This window comes from Hyperoodon ampullatus (assembly GCF_949752795.1).
Source record: "Hyperoodon ampullatus genome assembly, chromosome: 3".
Lineage (NCBI taxonomy): Eukaryota > Metazoa > Chordata > Mammalia > Artiodactyla > Ziphiidae > Hyperoodon > Hyperoodon ampullatus.
This window is the reverse complement of record NC_136916.1, coordinates 95,874,658-95,896,737: the sequence shown is the minus strand read 5'-3', so window position 1 is coordinate 95,896,737 and position 22,080 is coordinate 95,874,658. Positions and strand designations below refer to the sequence as shown.

General features: G+C 54.7%; 1 protein-coding gene and 1 long non-coding RNA gene across 2 annotated transcripts in view; one reads left to right on the top strand and one right to left on the bottom strand.

The window, feature by feature from the left end:
* The window catches only part of LOC307050815, a 30,137-nt gene extending 27,134 nt beyond the window's left edge, over positions 1-3,003 (bottom strand). Inside the window, exons 1-2 of the long non-coding RNA XR_013810812.1 lie at positions 2,963-3,003; positions 2,070-2,182 (exon numbers count right to left, since the gene is read on the bottom strand). This is a non-coding gene — a long non-coding RNA (uncharacterized lncRNA). The remainder of the gene's footprint in view (positions 1-2,069; positions 2,183-2,962) is intronic.
* A 386-nt stretch (positions 3,004-3,389) lies between these two features.
* VPS18 (VPS18 core subunit of CORVET and HOPS complexes) lies at positions 3,390-11,059 on the top strand (the record flags this gene model as incomplete). The annotated part of the gene is made up of 5 exons (XM_079700268.1): positions 3,390-3,480; positions 4,483-4,624; positions 6,804-6,895; positions 7,031-8,901; positions 9,713-11,059. 5 exons carry the CDS (start codon positions 3,390-3,392, stop codon positions 10,436-10,438), a joined length of 2,922 nt encoding a protein of 973 aa, XP_079556394.1. The 3' UTR covers positions 10,439-11,059.
* Between the last annotated feature and the right edge of the window lie 11,021 nt (positions 11,060-22,080).

The window sequence follows — 22,080 nt, the reverse complement described above, 5'->3', positions numbered from 1 at the left end:
CCCAAGCCTCCACCCATCTTTCCAGAACCCACATCAGATGGTTTCATCCCCAGTCAAAACCTTCTGATGGCCATTCAATAGCTTTCACAATGTGGCTACAACCGGTCCCATTTCTCCCACTGCCCTTACTCCCAATGCTCCAGCTCCCCCCACACCCACCTGCAACATCACACTATCTGCAGGTCTTTGCTCTTGGTTTTCTTGAGGCCTGCTTAATGCTTTCCCTTTTTTACCCTTGGAAATCATACACGCACTTCAAGTCAACTCAAATTCATCAGCTTTCATACACCAGTCTTCTCCCTCCCTGGCCCAGCAGTCAGCCCTTACCTGTCTCATGGCAACTACCACATGGGTTTTGAGGGGTCAGAGCTGGTGGATCTGTATCTCCAGCTGTGAGTTCCCTAAGGCATCTCTGTATTCTGGTGCTCAGGAATGTTTGAGTTATTCCCCTCAGTCAGCTTCTGTTATGTAAAAGCAAAATGCCCATGCTTCATAATTAGGTGCCAGTAAAGATCGATGCAAGGAAAGCCATAGCAGTTATGAGGGAGAAGCTGTGGTCCAGAGAGGCTTCATGGAGAAGGTGGACTTGAGAGTCCACTGTCAGATTAAAGCCACATTTAGAGTTTACTGAGCACATGCTCTATGCTGGATTGTGCTATCACAAGGAGCTTTCACCTAGATCACCTCATTTACTCTTCAACACAGACCTACTAGGTATGCTTATATCTATTTCCGTAGATGAGGAGACCAAAGCTAAGAGCATCAAATGCACACAGTGTCACAGCTACTGAGTGACTGGGCAGGAATAAGAAGGCTGGTCTCTGACTCTTACTCCAAACTCCAGCCTAACATTAAAGAATGAGTATGTGTGGGGAAACTGCTGTAATCAACTCAACAGAGAGTATGTACTGAATCCGTAGCAAGCAAGGCCCACTTAGGCCCCACCCCATACATCTCAGAGAGCAGTGGAACCAAGAGGGAGACTCTGGGGACAGTGAGGAGGTGGCTGGAAGGATTCTGTGTCCCTGAGACACCCCTCCTATGCTAACCACTCCATGCAGGGGGACACTCTCTCTGCACAGTCCAGACCTGAGGATCCAGTTGTATACCCCTTCCCTCAGCTTGTACTGGTATCATGGAGAGTGTGGTGGTGAACCCTTCGGCATCTGCTTGGATTTGAATATTGCCTCCTGGCTTCCCCACTTCCTGGCCACATGACCTTGGACAAATTGCTCCACCATGTTGAATTTCAGTTCCCGGTTTCATAATGTGGGGAAAAGAGCAGTGCCTATTTCACAGCATTAGTGTGAAGGTAAGATGAAATAACAATGAATATTAGGAACTTACTGTGGCGCTTGGCACATCGTGGGTAACTCAGCAAAGGTATTTCTGGTTATTTGACCTCTGTCTGGACCTATTTGTATTTCCCTAAATGCAGCCGGCAGGTGATCTGGGGTGGAGCCTTAAGCACGAGCAGCTCCCAAGCTGGGATCACTATTCCCAGGGTGGAAACCTTCTCCCTACCTCCCAGCTCGGGCACCCTCCCTCTTGGGACCTAGCCTGCCGCGCAGCGCCCCTGGCGGTACAGCCGCGTCGTGGCCGAAGGTTTCGGGTGGGAGAAGCCGACCCGGGAGCAGCGAGGAGTTATGTTGGACGGCGAACCAGGCCGGGGCCACTGCAGCTCCAGAGAGCCTTCGGTGAGGGCTGGTGAGGGTCCAGCCCTCTGCGCCTATCAGGAAAGTTCGGCAAGAGAAGCATAACCACACAATGTACGGTGCACACCTGGACGCTTTTGAGAATACAGGAGGCGCGCTTAGTCATTACTCTTGGGCTACCCGTTAAAGCCAGGACACCAGTGACCCTGGCCTAGAGCCTTCACTTTAGCAAGGTAGCAAGACCCATGGGCCCCAGAAGGGAACAGACTCCGTCTGGGTCGCCTAGGCCGGTGGAAGAGGGAAACCCAACAGCAGTTGCACCCAAACCCTCACTGTTCCGCCTCTCTGGATTCCCCACCCGCCTCCAACATCTCTTGTCTCTCGTTCCTGCCAGGCTTTTCAGGCATTTCTTACCCGCTCCTGCGTGCTCCCACAGCGCTGTGGCCATGTTCCTGGGTACATGTCACAAGCATGGCTTCCTGCTGGCCAAGCCACCAGCTCTGCCACTTTCTGGAACTGGTGGGCCCCTGGATGTGGGAGAAGAGAGGTCAGTGCCTTGTGAAGGTAGGATTAAGATGGCGATTAGATTGAAGAATGGGAGGTTCTCTTGGGGACCTAGGGCAACGGGCTGTTTATTTAAATTTTTTATTTATTTTATTTTAAAAAAAATTTGGCAGCACTGGGTCTTCGTTGCTGTGCACGGGCTTTCTCTAGTTGCAGCAAGTGGGGGCTACTCTTCCTTGCAGTGCGCAAGCTTCTTATTGTGTTGGCTTCCTTTGTTGCAGAGCACGGGCTCTAGAGCGCAGGCTCAGTAGTTGTGGCGCATGGGCTTAGTTGCTCCGTGGCATGTGGGATCTTGCCGGACCAGGGATCGAACCTGTGTCCCCTACTTTGGCAGGCAGATTCTTAACCACTGCGCTACCAGGGAAGTCCCCAACAGGCTGTTTTAAAAGGTGGGAGCGGGAGCTGGACAGAGAGGCTGAGCAGTCTTCTGAGGGAGGGAAGTCTGGGCCTGAAAGGTGCTGGGGACCCGCTCCTTGTCTGGGGCTGGATTGTGCTGGGCGGGTGGGGGAAGGGGGTTTGAGAGAGCTGGGATTGCCTCCTGGTGTCAAAGCCTGGAACCGCAGTAGGGTCCAGAAGGGAGGGGCTTGTGTTCAGCGGGGCCCGCCCACTACCCAGCTTGTCTACAGCTCGGACATGTGCAACGCTCCCCCACCCGACTCCCCTCGAGAGCGGGATAGGCCTTGCCCAGCCCCCCACACCACCACCACCCCGGCCCCGCCCTCCCGCCGCAGTCCTCACCGCACCTCCCAGAGGCCGGCCTCGCGAAGTTCCTGCTGGAGCAAACGTGGGCGTCTGAGAACCCGGAAGTTACGTTATAGGCGCGCGTCCCGGGGGCGGGAGTCAGCTGAGCTGCTCGGGCGAGGTTGGAGTCACCTGAGATCGGCTAGGGTGAGCCGGTGATCTCCTGGGGGCGGGAGTTGGGTGCAGTACTGCGCCAGATTCAAGGGGGAGAGTTCTCCGGTCTTCTCGCTCTATAAGGCGAGAGTGAGAAGATCCTCAGGATTTTAAAGAGGAGGAGTCGGCGGCGGCGGCGGCGGCGGATTGCCAGGATCTGTCAGATCCCTGTCGAGGCTGGGGGTGGCAGCTTCCAATCCGGGGAGACGGGGATCCCTGGGGGGAGCCCTGTTGTAATCCCTGGGCCCAAGACGGAGGACCCACAGGCCGGGCACCATGGCGTCTATCCTGGATGAATACGAGGACTCCCTCTCCCGCTCGGCCGTCTTGCAGCCCGGCTGCCCCAGCGTCGGCATCCCCCACTCGGGTAAGGGAAGTGAGGGCGCCGCTGCACCTCTTAGCTCTCCTGGCATCTGCAAGAGAGGAGCGGAGGGGATGGCTCCAGGAGCTCGGGTTCACCTCCTGGACGTGCAGTCTGGGTCTAGGCCCTTGATTCTCCTCAGGCTCTTATGGCCCCCAGCTGGTGGATGGTCGAAGATTGAAAGAGCAGCAAGAGCAGCCGCGTGATCTAGGCCCTGCCACTAGAGTCCTTCTAAGAGGGAACTGGGACTCAGATAAGGAAGTGTCTTGCTTAGAGGGCCGCAGTTGGGAAAACTGAGAATAGGCTCAGATGAGAATAGGCTCAGATGAGAATAGGCTTCATCTGATTCAGTGTTTTCCCCACCAGGCCCCTTCTGGAGGTGAGAGGAAGAGAGTGGGCAAAGAACTGGTGAAATGGGAGTGTCGTAGGGGAAGGAGGGATGGTCCTAGAGGGAACTTTGTCACTGAACAGGGGAAGATGAAGTACTTTAGGCTTTTGCTAGAGCTGTGTGCAGCTGGGCATTGAGGGGAAATTTTTGCAGCAGTTTGTTAACCAACTGATTGGAAGCATTCCCCAAGGATCCCTCTGCCCTCATTCTTCTGGAGACTCACTGAGAGTATTATTGCATGGGCAAGGAGGAGGGGAGAGAGCGGAACTAGACTACTTTAGTTGAGCTGGGATTGCTTGGCCAAAGATTGATAAGGGAGAACACCCAACCCTTCCCCGCCGACCCCATTACCACTGGGAGCAGGTATATCATGGTGTAACAGCATCCCAGGGGTTCAAAGAATCAACCCCTCACTGCTTTCAGAGATGTGGGAAGAGCCCAGAACCCCTAATGTAGCCTAGGACTAATGTAGAGGTGATTAGCAAACTGCTTGATATATTGGTATTCAAGTGTTGGCTAACCAAGGTCCCGGGGTAGCAATATGTTGGGAAGGTGGAGAGGAATATGTTGCCCTTCCTCCCTCTGTTCCATAGCTAACCTTTCCTTGGCTCCTCACCTAGGATATGTGAATGCCCAGCTAGAGAAGGAAGTGCCCATTTTCACGAGGCAGCGCATTGACTTTACCCCTTCTGAGCGTATCACCAGTCTTGTCGTCTCCTGCAATCAGCTCTGCATGAGCCTGGGCAAGGATACACTACTCCGGTAAGTGAGGACCCAAAAGGTTTAGGAGTAGGGAGTGGATTGGTGGTATTTTGGAACTACTGACTGACCGGGCCTTTTTTCCACTCAGGGCAGGTTAAACAGTGGATTTGGAATTTTCAGGAAATATCCTATCCCTTCCTAAAGAGAACCAGTGTAGCATAGTAGACCTGGACTCTGAGCTCAGCTCTCCCACTTAACAGGGATGGAATCTTGAGCAAGTCACCCAGTCTTTCTGAACACGTCCCTTCATCTGTTAAAGACAGTACCAACCCACAAGTTAGTCATGTAGATAAGCGGAATGGTCTAGAGTCCTGAAATAAATCCACTATAAATGGAAATAAAATATCTCAATAAAACTGGAAATAAATAGTATAAGTAAATGGAACTAATATATGACAAAGGTGTCAGCAAAATTGTTTATCCAGAATAACCATCTGAGATGAAACACAGCTAAATCTCTGTATCATAAAAATGAATTCTAAGTGGAATAATTATTTGAATATAAAAAATAGTGTGAATATTAAAAGAACATTTAATAAATTTCTATGTTCTTGGGCTGAAGAGAGACCTTCTTACTCAAGCTAGAAAATCCAGAATCCACAAGGGAAAAGGTAGATAGATTTGACCACGTAGTGATTGCTGTTATGACAAAATAAAAATAAAAAAGCATATGAAGCAGGTCAGGACAAAAGATGGTGGGAAAATAATGTTTTTCCACATATGACTGAAGATTTACATTCCTGTTCCTTAAAAAGCCCTTAGAAATCAATAAGAAAAAGACAGTCCAGGGAATTCCCTTATGGTCCAGTGGTTAGAACTCGACGCTTTCACTGCTGGGGCCCAGGTTCAGTCCCTGGCTGGGGAACTAAGATCCCACAAGCTGTGAGGTGCAGCCAAAAAAAAAAAAAAAAAAAACGAAAAAAGACAGTTCAGTAGAAAAGGGAGGGTAAACAAGATAAACAAGCAGTTCACAGAAGAGGAACTCCAAATTTTCCAGTAAACATCTGAAAACAATTTTCAACCTGTGGGAAATGCAAATCAAAATCACAGTAAGATACCATTTTTTTAACCTATCAGATTAGCAAAAATTTTAAACAGTAATATATGATGCTGGTGAAGATACACAGAGATGGACTCTCATACATTGCTGGAAAGAGTATAAATTGCCACCATCTTTTGGAAAAATAATCTGGCAATGTCTGTTAAACACTGAAGTATCTATAACTTTGACCTGGCAATCCCACTTTGGGGAATACATACCATAGAAAGAAAAGTACCAGTTTGCAAAGGTATAGATACAAGGATGTTGATTCCAGCAGTATTTGTGGTAGGAAAAACTGGACCCAAGCTGCATATCCATCAATAGGAAAATGATTAAGTTATAGTTCACCCATAAAAGGGAATATTATGCAGTTATTAAAACAACGAGTTAGCTGTATCTGTTGACCCAGTGGGATGTTCATGAAATATCATTAAGTGAGAAAAGCAAATTATAATTAATATGCATACACACACATGTATACAATGTGAAAATATTTTTGTAAAAACTGATAAAATAAGCTTGTTTATATTATGAACATGGAGAAAGATGTTAACATCAGTTTTTTTCCGTTGGGAATAATAGGAGTTTGGGAAGAAAATCATTAACTTTTTCTTCATACACTGTTGTATTGATTCTTTAGTTAGAATGAGCATATAATTTGAAAAGACTTTAGTAAGGGAAATACCTTAAATAGGAAATAATCTTAAGGGAGCACCCCTCAAGGTTATTGTGAAGGTTAATTGAGGTCATACTAGCTCAAGCTCTTGGCATGGTGCTTGGTATATAGAAAGTGCTCAGTAACCATTAGCTACTACTTGTTGTTCCCTTTTTACCCCAGCATTCTGGGATACCCCTGCCTATCTTCCTAGATGCACTGGAGGTATGTTGAGCAGAAGGAAAAGACTTCTGCTTAGTGACTTCTCAGAATGAAGTGGGGGTGTTCTCAGAGCTGAGCGTTCTTAAGGAGGACCCCACGTGTGTTTCAGAGTTCCCTTGGGATTGTATTCAGAATTTTGTGTGTCTGTGTAGATTTCAGGGAAGAAAGGCTGTGCCTTTCATCAGATTATAAAGAGGTCTGTGATTCAACAGAAGGATCTGCCCTTCTCTGGAGTGAGGCTGTGACTCTTGTCCCAACAGCATTGACTTAGGCAAAGCAAATGAACCCAACCACATGGAGCTGGGGCGCAAGGATGATGCCAAAGTTCACAAGATGTTCCTGGACCCTACTGGTAAGTGGTGGTAGAGTTCTGAGATGGGGGGGTAGGGGGTGGGGGGTGTTGAGGGTAGGTCACTGCCTGGGTGGGTGGGATCTGAGGGTGGGAATGGCAGCATCCTCTAGGGTGCCATGCTCTCCCCCACTCCAGGCTCTCACTTGCTGATCGCTCTGAGCAGCACTGAGGTCCTCTACGTGAACCGTAATGGACAGAAAGTTCGGCCCCTGGCACGCTGGAAGGGGCAGCTGGTGGAGAGTGTGGGCTGGAACAAGGCCCTGGGTACCGAGAGCAGCACAGGCCCCATCCTGGTCGGCACTGCCCAAGGCCAGATCTTTGAAGCAGAGCTCTCGGCCAGCGAGGGTGGGCTTTTCGGCCCTGCCCCGGATCTCTACTTCCGTCCGTTGTATGTGCTAAACGAAGAAGGGGGCCCAGCACCTGTGTGCTCCCTCGAGGCAGAGCGGGGCCCTGAAGGGCGTGGCTTTGTCATCGCCACCACTCGGCAGCGCCTCTTCCAGTTCATAGGCCGAGCAGCCGAGGGAGCTGAGGCCCAGGGCTTCTCGGGGCTCTTTGCTGCCTACACTGACCACCCACCCCCATTCCGTGAGTTCCCCAGCAGTCTGGGCTACAGTGAGTTGGCCTTCTACACCCCCAAGTTGCGCTCTGCGCCCCGGGCCTTCGCCTGGATGATGGGGGATGGTGTGTTGTATGGCTCGTTGGACTGCGGGCGTCCCGACTCCCTGCTGAGCGAGGAGCGGGTCTGGGAGTACCCAGAGGGGGTGGGTCCTGGGGCCAGCCCACCCTTGGCCATCGCCCTGACCCAGTTCCACTTCCTGCTGCTGCTGGCGGACCGGGTGGAGGCGGTGTGCACGCTGACGGGGCAGGTGGTGCTGCGGGACCACTTCTTGGAGAAGTTTGGGCCGCTGAAGCACATGGTGAAGGACTCCTCCACGGGCCACCTGTGGGCCCACACCGAGCGGGCCGTCTTCCGCTACCAGGTACAGCGGGAGGCCCGGGATGTCTGGCGCACCTACCTGGACATGAACCGCTTTGACCTGGCCAAAGAGTATTGTCGAGAGCGGCCTGACTGCCTGGACACGGTGCTGGCCCGGGAGGCCGACTTCTGCTTCCGCCAGCATCGTTACCTGGAGAGTGCCCGCTGCTACGCCCTGACTCAGAGCTACTTTGAGGAGATTGCCCTCAAGTTCTTGGAGGCCCACCAGGAAGAGGCGCTGGCCGAGTTCCTGCAGCGAAAACTGGCCAGTTTGAAGCCTGCCGAGCGCACCCAGGCCACGCTGCTTACTGCCTGGCTGACGGAGCTCTACCTGAGCCGACTCGGGGCCCTGCAGGGTGACCCTGAGGCCCTGAACCTCTACCGGGAAACCCGGGAGTGTTTCCGCGCCTTCCTAAGCAGCCCCCGCCACAAGGAGTGGCTCTTCGCCAGCCGGGCCTCCATCCACGAGCTGCTCGCCAGCCACGGGGACACAGAGCACATGGTATACTTCGCTGTGATCATGCAGGACTACGAGCGCGTGGTGGCGTACCACTGCCAGCATGAGGCCTACGAGGAGGCCCTGGCCGTGCTGGCCCGCCACCGCGACCCCCAGCTCTTCTACAAGTTCTCACCCATCCTCATCCGTCACATCCCTCGCCAGCTGGTGGACGCCTGGATTGAGCTGGGCAGCCGGCTGGATGCCCGGCAGCTCATCCCTGCCCTGGTGAACTATAGCCAGGGTGGCGAGGCCCAGCAGGTGAGCCAGGCCATCCGCTACATGGAGTTCTGCGTGAACGTGCTGGGTGAGACTGAGCAGGCCATTCACAATTACCTGCTGTCGCTCTATGCCCGAGGCCAGCCAGCCTCGCTGCTGGCCTACCTCGAGCAGGCCGGGGCCAGCCCGCACCGGGTGCATTATGACCTCAAGTACGCGCTGCGGCTCTGTGCTGAGCATGGCCACCACCATGCTTGCGTCCACGTCTACAAGGTCCTGGAGCTGTATGAGGAGGCTGTGGACCTGGCCCTGCAGGTGAGCCAATGAGCCTTGACCCTGTCCAGGAGAGGGGCCTGGAGAGCAGTAGCTTCAGGTGCTGAAGGGTCGGAGGGACACTGTGGCTAGGGGGTGCTGGCTTCTCTCCCAGAGAGGAACTGTAGTATAGAGGTTAAGAACACAGACTCAAGTCAGGGTTTGAATTCTGGTTCTGCCTCTTACTAAGCTGTGTGACCTCAGGCTGGTTTCTGAACCTCTCTTTGCCTCAGATTATTCAGACGCAAAATGGGGATGATGTTATAGTACTTCCCTCACAGGTAAGTTCTGCATGCCTGCTAGCCACAATTGCAGAAGGGGAAAGTGCTGAGTTGCATTGCTCAAATCATGAATTGTCACCTGTGTAGGATTGTGTGAAGTGCTATTTAAAATTCGAGGGAATTCCCTGGCAGTCCAGTGGTTAGGACTCTGCACTTTCACTACCAAGGGCGTGGGTTTGATCCCTGGTCGGGGAACTAAGATCCCGCAAGCCACGCAGCGAGGCCAAAAAAAAAATGGAATTCCTGGGTCTGAACCCAGGACTTACTAAATCAAAATGTCTGTGGGTGGGGCCCAGAAATCTGTATTTTGGACATGCTCCCCAGGTGATTTGTAAGTTCACTAAAATTGCAGGCCCACCGTCATAAGTAGCATTTGCGTAGCTCTGACAGAGGCAGGCCCATTACTGAGACAGGTTCCTTCCCAGCCCCGAGAAGCCCCGTCTCACTTGCTGCCAGGAGTGCTGGGCCTCTGTCTTTCCCACAGACCCTGTCCTGAGTGGGGCCTGACCCTAACGCTCTCAGCCTCCCCCCAGGTGGACGTGGACCTGGCCAAGCAGTGTGCTGACCTGCCCGAGGAAGATGAGGAGCTGCGCAAGAAGCTGTGGCTGAAGATTGCTCGGCATGTGGTGCAGGAGGAGGAGGATGTGCAGACGGCCATGGCCTGCCTGGCCAGCTGCCCCCTGCTCAAGATCGAGGACGTGCTGCCTTTCTTCCCTGACTTCGTCACCATCGACCACTTCAAGGAGGCGATCTGCAGCTCGCTGAAGGCTTACAACCACCACATCCAAGAGCTGCAGCAGGAGATGGAAGAGGCCACAGCCAGCGCCCAGCGCATCCGGCGAGACCTGCAGGAGCTGCGGGGCCGCTATGGCACCGTGGAGCCCCAGGACAAATGTGCCACCTGCGACTTCCCCCTGCTCAACCGCCCTTTTTACCTCTTCCTCTGTGGCCACATGTTCCACGCTGACTGCCTGCTGCAGGCCGTGCGGCCTGGCCTGCCGGCCTACAAGCAGGCTCGGCTCGAGGAGCTACAGCGAAAGCTGGGCGCCGCTCCACCCCCTGCCAAGGGCTCTGCCCGGGCTAAGGAGGCCGAGGGGGGCACTGCCACCGGGGGTCCCAGCCGGGAACAGCTCAAGGCTGACCTGGATGAACTGGTGGCCGCTGAGTGCGTGTACTGTGGGGAGCTGATGATCCGCTCTATTGACCGGCCCTTCATCGACCCTCAGCGCTACGAGGAGGAGCACCTCAGTTGGTTGTAGGAATGTGTCAACCCCGATAGGTGGGCAGGCGGTTGGGGGCTGTCCCTTCTTGGGAAGGCCACAGCGTCATCTGTCCTTGGTCTCCTGGAGGCTGCTGGGCTGGGACTGTGGTGGGGGGAGCGGAATTATAGCTGTTGTCCTCGAGGGGTGAGCTATGAGTGCATTCTGCCAGCTGCCTGTGCTGTTCTTCAGGGCTGCCTTAGAGCTGCTGTTTTGCCAGGCCGTCAGCCTGCTTCCCAGCAGAGGGCCTTAGCCTGGAGAAGTCAGAATTCTGACCCCATTACCATCCCCCCTGCGTCTAACAGCTCGCTCTTCCTTTTCCCTCCTCACACACATCACGTTCTCTTTCTGGAGCACTACCTACCATTATTCCTTTTCACTCTGTGGCTCTTCTTCCTCAGAAGCCCTCTCTTCTGTTGGCTTCTAGGTCCCACAGGTGAAGAGACAACCCCTCCAAGTCCTGGGCATGGGGTGGGGGGAAAGGTGGTGCTGATGGTGGGCATGCTCTTGTGCACACTGTCTGGGGCTCCAGTGTGAGGGGTACCCTGGGGCAGAGGGCCTCACGGAGGACAGTGGGAGATGGTGATGGCGTGGAGAGCATTAAACTGTCTGCACTGGTGACTGTGGAGTTGATGGCTCTGTGTTGATGCTGGGCAGAGTGGTGTGTCAGTGATCTCCAAGAGGGGCTAAGGTGTCACGGGGAAGCTGCCAGGGCCCTGCATGTTCAAGCCTTGGCCCTTGCTCCTTTTCCTGGAGATGTGACAGGATGATTTTGCCATTTTCTGCTCACTTCTTTGCCTTCCACTGTATCCTTTCTGACTCCAGGCTTCGGTTGGGAATTCGGGCCCACCCTCCCAAGTCTAGGAGCAGGGACTGTTCTTCCCTTTGGCCAGCAGGTGGTGTTGCTCCCCACAGAACCCTCCACACTCCGGCAGCAGGGGGCGCTGATTTCTCAAGTCACTTTCTCCACTGGTGCTTCCTTGGTCTATTCCCTCCCTAGTTGTTCCCAGGAGTTTTCTCGTAATCTCCACTGCCTAACCATAAATCTAAGCCCCTCATTCTTCCTCCCTCCACTGGCCCTTACGCATGCTGGATTTTGCTTGCCCCTCTCTTTGCCAGCCTGCATCCCTGCCTTCTCAACTTCTGCCCAGTTTTGATACTGCCCTACCACTGTCTGGCATTAAACCATGATTTTTTTTGGCCAAGCTGCGTGGCATGCGGGATCTTAGTTCCCTGACCAGGAATCAAACCTGTGCCCCCTACATTGGAAGCGCATAGTCTTAATCACTGGACCACCAGGGAAGTCCCTTAACCATAATGTTGAGGTCCAACATGGAGGCGAGACTACCACTGCCCCCATCCATGGCATTTGGCAGATATGTTTTCTCCCCATCTATCTCCTTTGACCTGCCCATCCCCCCAGCTTACAGTTCTTTAGTTGTGGCTCGAGGCTAAGCCCTAGGGAGTCCTGAAGCAGGGCCTTCCCGTGACATCAGCTGAGCACCCTTTGCTCCATGGACTGGTGTTCACAGTCCACTGCCCAGGTTTATGGGTGTGGTCTATTAGCCGCCCAGACTGAAACAAAATAACAAGTGAGTGTTCCTGGAATCGGGCTGGGGTCAGGTCACCTGGCTAGTGACTGCAGGCCTTTCTCTTGCCCCTGCAGCCTAATCCTCTTCCAAGACTTTTATCTTCTGCAGCCCTGGGAGAATCTTGCCCTGTTTATTCTTCTCCAGCCACTAGAACAACGGGGTCTCTTCATGGCCCCTGCCAAGGGATAGGGCCAGAAGCTGCCCATCTTTTTTTTTTTTTTTTTTGCGGTACGCGGGCCTCTCACTGTTGTGGCCTCTCCTGTTGCGGAGCACAGACTCCGGACGCGCAGGCTCAGCGGCCATGGCTCACAGGACCAGCCGCTCTGCGGCATGTGGGATCTTCCCGGACCGGGGCACAAACCCGTGTCCCCTGCACCTGCAGGTGGACTCTCAACCACTGCGCCACCAGGGAAGCCCTGCCCATCTTTTTGTTTTGTTTTGTTTTTGTTTTTTTTTGCGGTACGCGGGCCTCTCACTGTTGTGGCCCCTCCCGCCGTGGAGCACAGGCTCCGGACGCACAGGCCCAGAGGCCACGGCTCACGGGCCCAGCCACTCCACGGCATGTGGGATCTTCCCGGACCGGGGCACGAACCCGTGTCCCCTGCATCGGCAGGCAGACTCTCAACCACTGCGCCACCAGGGAAGCCCCTGCCCATCTTTGATGAGCCTCAGACTCCCCATCTTGCCCCAGAAGCCAGAGTGGAAGCAAATAGGGGTAGCGTCCCACTGGGTGAGTAGAGGGCATCCTAATCCTGTTCCGTTTCCCCCGTTCCAGGAAGATTTGGAGGGCTCCTGCTCCCCATGTGGCCTAAGGCTCCCCTCACACCTAGACATGCCCAGTAGAGGGCTCAGGGTCATATTCCCCACTGTCAGTGAGTACTAGGTGTAAACCGTGGCCCACCACTGGCATGGTCATTTGCTTACTTAGAACAGCTTGGGGCTTCTGTCTTTGCACATAATGGGTGCCTAATACATGTTAGTTAAACAGACACTGCCCTATTGCTCCCTCCTCCCGGAGGACTTGGCTAAGACAGCTTGGGACACCCCTGCCCCTTCTGTCCTCTCTTAAGCCTGCCCATCTGGTCCTAGGCTGCTTCCTCTTTCCTGGAAAAAGGCCCCAGTCTTCTCTGGCACTGACAGAATGGGGTTCCGTTGAGTCAGGGCAACGGGAAGCCACAGCTCTTAGATCCCTGGAAACCAAGCAAGGCCTGGAGTGGAGGGGAGAGAGACGGCCCTCGGGGCCTTGGCCCTAAGCCTGGGGGAGGGCCAGGAGGGGGTGGGGTGGGGGAGCAGCTACGTGGGTAGGGGCCAAGATGAATGAGCTGCTCCTGGAGCGGTCACTGGAAATAGGAGGAGTGGCCACAGGCAGTGACGCTGGGATCAGGGCAGGAGGCCTGTAAACAAGGAAGCCACCTGGGGGAGATGCAGGGCGGCCACTGGTCCTGGAGAGCAGGTGCTTCCTGAGGCCCGCCCTTGAGAGGGCCCTGGGGGGCCGCCTGACCGAGTCAGCGGTGGGCACTAGGGGGCGCTGTCTACTGGCTTCCTGAACTCACCGGCTCCTTTCCTCCGCTCCAGGGGGGAGTGGCCCCCGGAGGGTGTGCCCGCCCTACGTCTGAGGCCCGGGTGACCCGCTCGCCGCCCTTCTCCTGTCCCCAGGGCAGACTGGCCAAAGGCACCAACCCTGGCAGGGAGGGCGCGGGGCTCGGAGCCTGGCCAGCCCGGGTGTGAGCTCATTCCCCCAGGACCACCAACTCCCGCAGTTCGTGCGCAGCGCCCCCCTGCCCCGAGCTCGGGTCATAGGCCGGGCACCCCAACCCCACTGGTTGGGAGGGGGCCTCCAGGCTCCAGGCTGCCCTTGGCGCTGGCCCCCCTGGCGCCAGGGAAACAAAAGGTTAGGGGGCCACGAGGGGCGCACCTCCTCCCCATTGCCCCAGCTCTGCAGATTCTTCGAGACACTTTCACAGGCGGAAATTCCCAGAGGTCAGAGGAGGGAAACGGTTAATTCCTTTTATTCAATGGGTCCCCCCTACACGCCTCCCCCCAACTTCCTCCCTCCACTTCCCGCCCCCCCCTGTGTGAACAGGAAGTGGAGAGGAAAAGGCTCTGAGCAGAGCAGCTGGGAGCAGGAGGCAGGGAGTGGGCGGCAGGCTTGGTGCCAGCCCTGCCCCTCACGGTTACTTGCTGGAGGGCCAGACCCACTGTGGCCTGGGAAAGAACCTGCAGTCCCGCTGGCGGGTGGCAGCAGAGCCGGGAAACAGCCTTGTGTCGGAGCCCCCTTCCCTCAGCCTGCTTCCAGGTCAGAGGCTGCTGCACTGAGGGCGCAGAGCATCCTCTGCCCAAGACCCAGCTGCCCTTGCCACTGCAGCCCCACCCCCACTGAAGGCTGGGCATCCCGAGGCTGGCAGGCATCTCTTCAGGCAGCCGCCAGTCCTGGCAGTGGCTCCAGCCACTCAGCCCCTTGGCCCTGCCAGTTCTTTGAAGCTCATGCAGCGCTTCCTGTTTGGGGCAGGCGATGCCAGGGCCCCTCCCCCACCATTGTTCTGTAGAGACCATAGGTCCATCTGTTGCCCCATGGTGGGGCCCCTAGGGAGTGCCACAGGGGAGCAGCCCCACAAAGGACCCTGCTGGCAGCTTTGCTTACGTGGAGCGAGGCTGGGCCCTGCAGCAGGTTGAGGGTGAATGGTGGCCAGAGGCAGGCCCGGGATGGGCAGTAGGACAGAAGGAGGATGCTAGATGGTTCTAGTCCTTGGGCCACCTTCAGCTTTCTCCTCCACCTGGACCATGGAGATGACGATATTCAGGGAGCTATACATGCTGAAGCCACCAGGAGAGGGACACCATTCTTATGCCCAGCTTCCAAAAGGGCAAAGTGAGGCAGAGGGACAAACTTTGGCTAGGGATGGGCCATAAAAGGGGCACAAAGTAGGGTTCTTCTTTCAAGGGGATTAGCCCCTGCTCGCTGAATGCTCCTATTGGGTGCTTTCCTCTCCCTGAGCAGCTTTGCCTTTTCTCAGCTTTCACCTTGAAGTAGCCCTTGAGCTGAGCAGTAGGAGACATGAGGTCACGGGAGGTTAGGGTGGCCCTAGGTTGGTGACCGGCAACCGATGTCCACTGAGAACAAGCCTGGGCAGGCCTGGCAGAAAAGGAGAAAGGGGCATTGGTTTGGCCCCTAGGAAGGTGGGTGCTACTTCTGGTTTCCAGGCTGCCGTGGCCAAAGGTCTATTTGTGTTTCCCAGGTGGAGAGGCAGGTGCTGTGTATCTCCAGCTCACCTCCTCTGCTGAGGCGTGGTCTCATGGCTCTGACCTTGACCTGCTTCCTCCCCCAGGGTTAGGACCCCAGACATGGCCTACTCCATTTCTCTCACCAGATCCTCTGGCTTCTCTCCCCAGCCCAGGACCTGAAACTGCCTAGATCACAGCTCCCGGAAGGTCAGAGCTGCAGAGACCTCAGATCGAGGCCATAGAGTGCTGTGGGACCTTTATTCAAATAAAAACATCCCTTATGGGGGCTTCCCTGGTGGCGCAGTGGTTGAGAATCTGACTGTTAATGCAGGGGACATGGGTTCGAGCCCTGGTCTGGGAGGTCCCACGTGCCACGGAGCAACTAGGCCCGTGAGCCACAACTACTGAGCCTGCGCATCTGGAGCCTGTGCTCCACAACAAGAGAGGCTGCGATAGTGAGAGGCCCGAGCACCGTGATGAAGAGTGGCCCCCACTTGCCACAACTAGAGAAAGCCCTCGCACAGAAACGAAGACCCAACACAGCAAAATAAATAAATAAATAAACTCCTACCCCCAACATCTAAAAAGAAAAAAAAAAAATCCCTTATGGATGTCCGCTACCTGAAATTGACATGCTGAGCATCCCTGGTGGGAGCTGGGCTGGCAGAGGGCAGGGATCACCTTACTCACTGTCGTTTCCTCCTCCATCCCAATTTCTATGAGATGCCAGGATGCCCAGGAACCAAGTTTGAAAACCACTGAGCTGCTGATCCCACCGCCTGATTTTACAGATGCTGAAGAGAAATTTGTGGCTGACATGAGGCTCCATCCAGGATCCGGTCCCTTCTCCATGAGATTCAGCATCGGTCAGCAATGATCCCATGTCCCCTGGGAGCCAGACGCGGTCCTAGACCCTTCACTGTGCTTGCTTTCCATCTCCAGTCAAGTGGGTTGAGCTGAGGGACAGGGAGGTGATCTGGAAAGAGCAGTCTCTGCTCTGTCATTTACCAGCTGTCAGTTTAATCACACCCTCAGAACCTCCATTTCTTCACCTGTAAAATGTGAATAAACACAGCAGACCTTGAGAGGCTCACATGAAGTTTAGGGAGAGCAGTGCAGCACATCTGTGGTTAGCCCGGGGCCTGGCACCCACACGTCCCCAGTGGCTTGCTTCTCCTCCACTTTACTCTGTGCCTGTTCCTCTAGGGCTGGGACCCTGTGAGCCCTATCATGGTTCTCTCCTCACAAACCCCTCTGATCTCCTCGTGGGAAATCAGAGTGGAATTGGAAGAAAGAGGCTTACTTGAGAAGGTTTTTCTGGTTTCTCAAAAGATGGTCGTTCTGGGGAAGAGAGGTTCAGGATGAGTATGAGAGAGGAAGCACTCAGGCATATAGAATGTGGCCACTGAGGTGGGACAGGGGTGCTACCTTGGGGGACAGGGTCCTGGTTTCCTGGAGGAGAGAGGGCACTACTCCAGCTCCAGGGGACAGTTAGGAGAGGCTGAGGGGACTGGGCCAGGCGTGGCTCCTCTGCCAGCCTGCCCTTATGGTCCAGCCCAGAGCTTGCACAACAGCCTGGCTGGCTGGCACTCCCCTGAGAGCCTCAGGAAGTCCCCCTTGTCCCCCCCTTGACCTTTGACCCTTTGGGCCTGCTGCAGGCCAGAATTCCAGGCAGCTGTCCTCCCTTTTACCTTCTGTTCCTGGCCATTTCCCTTTAAGGCTGGAACTCAGAGACACCCCAGACCCCCACCTTACAGCTCATCTTTTCACATGCTCTCAGTACAGACCAGCTGGAGCCTCCCCTAGGGCAGCTCCCTCTGTGAGCCAGTGGGGACCCTTGGCCACAAGCCAGCAGGATCCTTGGAGTCTGAAGGGCCCAAGCCTTATAGGAGAGCCCCCCAACAAGTGCTCCTGAACTCCAGACATCCACCCAGGTGCCGTGCCCAACTTTATCCCTGTCCCAAAGTCCAGGGGGTGAAGCCAGCAACAGCAGACAGAGCCCCTCCTCCTCTGCCGCCATCCTCTGAGCAAAGTTAGAAGAGCCCTTGATACTGTTCCACATTAAACCATGCTGCGCCTCACGGCACTCGGCTGCGCAATCAAATAATTCCCTTTGGTTTTTCTAGTGGACTTTTTGCTTTTATGTTTTAGCGTTTCTCGGCCTTTTTTTTTTTTAAGCAATCAGTCTAAATTTGTCATCGCACATCCCCCATTTCCGCCCCCAATGGCCTCCTTTTTATCCCCTGGAATCTGGAAACCATATGTGTGGGCAGAAAGCCCCCAGCATCCCCCGCAGCACCCTGGCTCGTCCTGACCTCCTCAGGGGCAGCCTGTTAGCTGCGGGAGAGTCTAGGATCCAGGCTGGGGCTGGAAAGGGAGTTTCTCTTTGGACCTTCCCAGCTCAAGCCATGGAGAAGCCGTGTGGTCTAGTGGTTAGGGCTGAAACACACGGGTTCTGTCCCCAGCAATCTCTTTGACTAACGCTAGAAGCCTGGGAAAGTCCCCTTGGTATCCAGGGGACTCAGTTTCCCCACGAGCTGAGAGGCTCAGACCTTCACCTGCTAGCTCATCTCCTATCTGCCTTTTGGTAAAACAGTTTTTGATCCAAAAATTTTGCTCTGTCACTTACAAGCTGTGTGACCTTGACAGATGGCTTAATCTTTCTGAACCTCAATTTCCTCATCTATAAATTAGAGATTATTATTCTGCCTATCTCCCGGTTTTAGAGTTAAATAAGAAAACATACTCTCAAGGGCCTAGTGTCAGGCATGCTGTAAATAAAAAGCTCAATAAACAGTAGTTGTTATTGTTAACAATAAGTAGACATACATAATGAGATGGGAATGTGTTCTCAGCAGGCACTGCTCTGAGGCCCAATCTGCCTCTGCCTCTCCTGCTTAGGCTGCCTGTCTGGACCTTCCTCGGGCCTCCTCCGGCTCCAGAAGGGGCAGGGATGCGTTACCAGTAGCTGTGGATCAGGGCCGAGGCCCTGCTGCTCTTCCCTGTCTCCATGACAACCCCAGCCCCTCCCCTCCTTCCTTCCTCGGGAGCTTTCTGTTTACTGTAAACAGCTGCCCCAGCTCTGCCCTAGCTGATCCCGCCCAGGGCCAGCCAGACCCTCTCTGAACTGGGCACTGGTTTGATGTGTGAAGGTCTGGGCACAGCGTCTGGGCTCCACACAGCCTTGAACAGGCTCTGCTTTGCCACCTTGACTGGAGAGGAGGGAGGGAGGGGAAGAGCCTGTCGCCTCAGACTAGGGCAGCCAGAGCCTCAGAGACAAGGAACAGATAAAGCGTAATTGAGGAGGACCATGCTGAGAGAGCCTGGTAGAGAGACCTCTGGCTTGGCCTTGGACTGACCTGGGTTCAAATCCTCGCCTGGATTTGCTCACTGTGTGACTTCAGCCTGGTCATTTAACTTCTCTAAATTTCACTCAGTTTATTGATTTGTAAAATGGAGATTGTAACACCTTCCTCAGAGGATTGGTTGCTATGTAGATTGGTGATAATGCATGTACATTATCATGGCATGTTGCTAGCCTGCACTGATGGTGGCTGGATTTATTATTTCACCTCTCAGATGCTCTCATGCTCAGGGACCTTGCGTGAGTCCGCTGCCTCACACGCCTCAATCACACTAGCCTGCAAGCATGTGTATGTATACACACAGCAAATGCATACAAACCAGGTAATGAAATGAAACTCACAAGTGTCTGAGGCACAGGAGAATCTTCATGAAAGTGGAGGAAGAGTCTAGCTGTTTTCCTAAGCCATTACTTGGGCCTAAGTGAGCCGACACTGGAGCTGGATGTGTACCACCATCACCAGGTCGCCACAACTGTCTAATTCTCTCTCAAACAGCCCCCAGGATCACACCCGCCCTCCTTGCCCAGCTGACCACAGTGCAGGAAGACAGGGAATGCTGTTAGGGTATGGCTCCCCTTTCCTGGGGATCAAGCTTTCAGGGCAAGCTGTCTGGGACATGAGGCTCCTGGCTCCCAGCTCCTGAGGGGCTCACATCAGTTCCTTCGACTCTCCAGCACCTTTGGAAGTACCGGCCAGTTAGCGGAGCCTTAAAGGGTGAGATTCAGACCTGCCATTCCCCTTACCACCAGAACCAGGAAAGGCTAGGGTTAGGCAGGGGCATTCATTGATTTGAGTCATTCCCCACAGGCCCATGAGTAAGAGTGACTCTGGATTTCCAGGTTCTACTCCCCACCAAGATGCCTGTCGGGGTCTTCCAAGACTGGGTCCCTGTTGGTCCCAGGTGCAGTCCTGGGGTTCCGCCTTGGGCTTGGCTCCTTCCGGATCAGGGAGTAGCAGCTGGGGAGGCTTGTGGGCTTAGCTGACTCTGCTGCCCTCACACCCCTTTCGCTACAACTGGGCCTAACTCTGGAGTTTCTGTCCTCACCCGGGCATGGGCTGCATGAGAAAGGAGAGGAGCCCCCAGCACTAAGTCAGCCCCGTGGACAGGGCTGGAAATCCCCCACCTTCTTACCTTGGCCGGTTGAGGAAACAGCCTCCCGGCAGAGGGCCGCCTCCCGCCAGGGACTTTTCTCCTGGGGGTGACACAGCATACAGGGCAGCTGCAGGGACCCCAGCCGCACTTCAGCCAGCCTGGGGTGAGGGGAGCAGCACACAGGACCACTCTCTCCCTTGTGGGAAACATGGCAGCCAAAGGCCCTAGAACCCACCTGGGACATAGGCAGGCCCGAGAGGGTAGGCAGGGAGAAGGGAGGCCGCAGGGGTAGTGATGGCCCAGAAAGTCCACGCTGCTGGTAACATCTGGGAGTCTGACCGGGCCCAAGTGGTTCTGCATCCAGAGCTCACCAGCCCCTCCTCCATAGCTCCCTTCCCTCGCCCAGCACCCAGTCTGAGACAGGCTTCTGATAGGCTTATAAAGCCCTCACTGATCTCCTGGGGTGGTGGTCTCCAAACTTTTTTGATTATGAATATTTATGTATAGATTAGACACTATAGTCAAAACACATAATAAATATTATTAAAGTTCAGTTTACTTTTTAGATAAACAATGAATCTAAATTGAAATTCTCCTATTTCCTCCAGCCCCCCAGACAGATGGCCTTGCTCACTCCTGCAGGCAGCCCACTGAAGAGCCCACCACACTGAGAGGTGAAGGTAGGACAGTCCTTCTCAGAGCTCACCATCCACTTTGCAGGAGGGTACAGGGTTGGGGGGGGGGGGACTTGTTTTCTTAATACATTTGCAAACCACAGACAATAGAGTAACCCACAGCCGAAGCCCTTCTATTTGCTGCTGTTGCGAACTTTAAAAGAAACTTGGGGACTTACCTGGTGGTCCAGTGGCTAAGACCCTGCGCTCCCAGTGCAGGGGGTCTGGGTTTGATCCCTGTTCAGGGAACTAGATCGATCCCACGTGCCATAACTAAGAATTTGCATGCTGCAAGTAGAGATCCTGCCTGCCGCAACTGAAGATCCTGCACGGGGTGACGAAGACCCCATATGTTGCAACTAAGACCCGGTGCAGCTAAATAATAAATAAATAAATAAAAAGAAGCAATTGACTGGCTTCAAAAAACTTAAAAAAAAGAAAGAAAGAAAGAAAGAAAACAAACTTGGTCATCTTAGGTAAGACCCTATTGCTGCAGTCGTGGTTATGCTGCAGCTCCCCACCCCAGAGGCCCGTCCCTAGAACCACAGCACCTGATGTAGAAAGTGAGTGTTTATCAAGGAAGAATACAGAGACCCAGGATGTGTGTGTGTGTGTTGTGTGTGCATACACGTGCATGCGCGCCTGGGATGTGCCATTCAGACGGAACCTGCCCCCTTGCTTGCGGGGTGGCCTGCCCTTTCTACCCCACTAGAGGGAAGGCAAGCCCAGGACCCTCTCCCTGCCCTTGGATATGTGGCCCAGCCCATGGATCAGCCCTCTTAGCAGGGAGCAGGGACCCCTCAGGCAGAGGATAGGGGCCTGACTTTTCTGCCAAGGCCAGAGTTGTCACTGGCTCCAACTGGCCTGGCTGGCTCTGGGGCCAGCGCTTCCTCCTTCATTCAAAAGCCCAGCCCTGTAAGGGTGGCAGAGAGGGAGGGTGAAGGGAGGGCTCAACCTCCAACCCCCTCCCCCCTCACTGACAGCTGTAATCTGCTTGGGAAAATCTCTTTTTTTTCCGCACAGGAAAAAATATTAGTTGTCCCGATAACAAGGAAAACAAAATCCAGCGCAGGGCATCAGAGACTTCCTGAGGCGGGAAACAATGTCCAGGGAGCTCAGTGGAGAAGCCCGAGCTGGGAGGCTGAGGGGGAGCTGAGAGAGGACACTGGTCCAGGCCTATCCGGCCGGCGGGGGAGGGGGATGACAGATCGAGGAACTTGGAAAAAAGATTTCCCCCCCAAAACCTTGAAGTCTGGGCTGTTGAGCTATATCCGGGAAATGATTCAGGACCGGTGCACGTCCCTAAATGGGATCAGGCCCCATCAGCTCAGGTGCTCTGAGTCTACCTCTCTTCCCTCCCAGTCCCCAGCCTGTTCTCCTGGGTGCCGTCCCTCCCATCTGGGGGGCTGGGGATGAGGCAGGAGGGTCCCTTCCTGGGCGCCTGGAGAGGCCATGGGCACCCCATGGGTGCGCCTCTCCTAGTATTCTTGCCTTGTCTGCCCACAGCTGCTTCCCTGGGTAACTTTCCATTGCGGGTGGGGGGTTTCAAGAAGGGGAGGACTTCTCCAAAGGCCCCATCCCCAGGCCTAGGGGACTCTGTTGCCCATTTCCCTCTCGGCCCAGGGCACCTGCACCATTTGGTCCAGTGGGTGCGGCCTCTGAGCACTATGGGCTCTGGGGAGGGGCATGCTCCCAG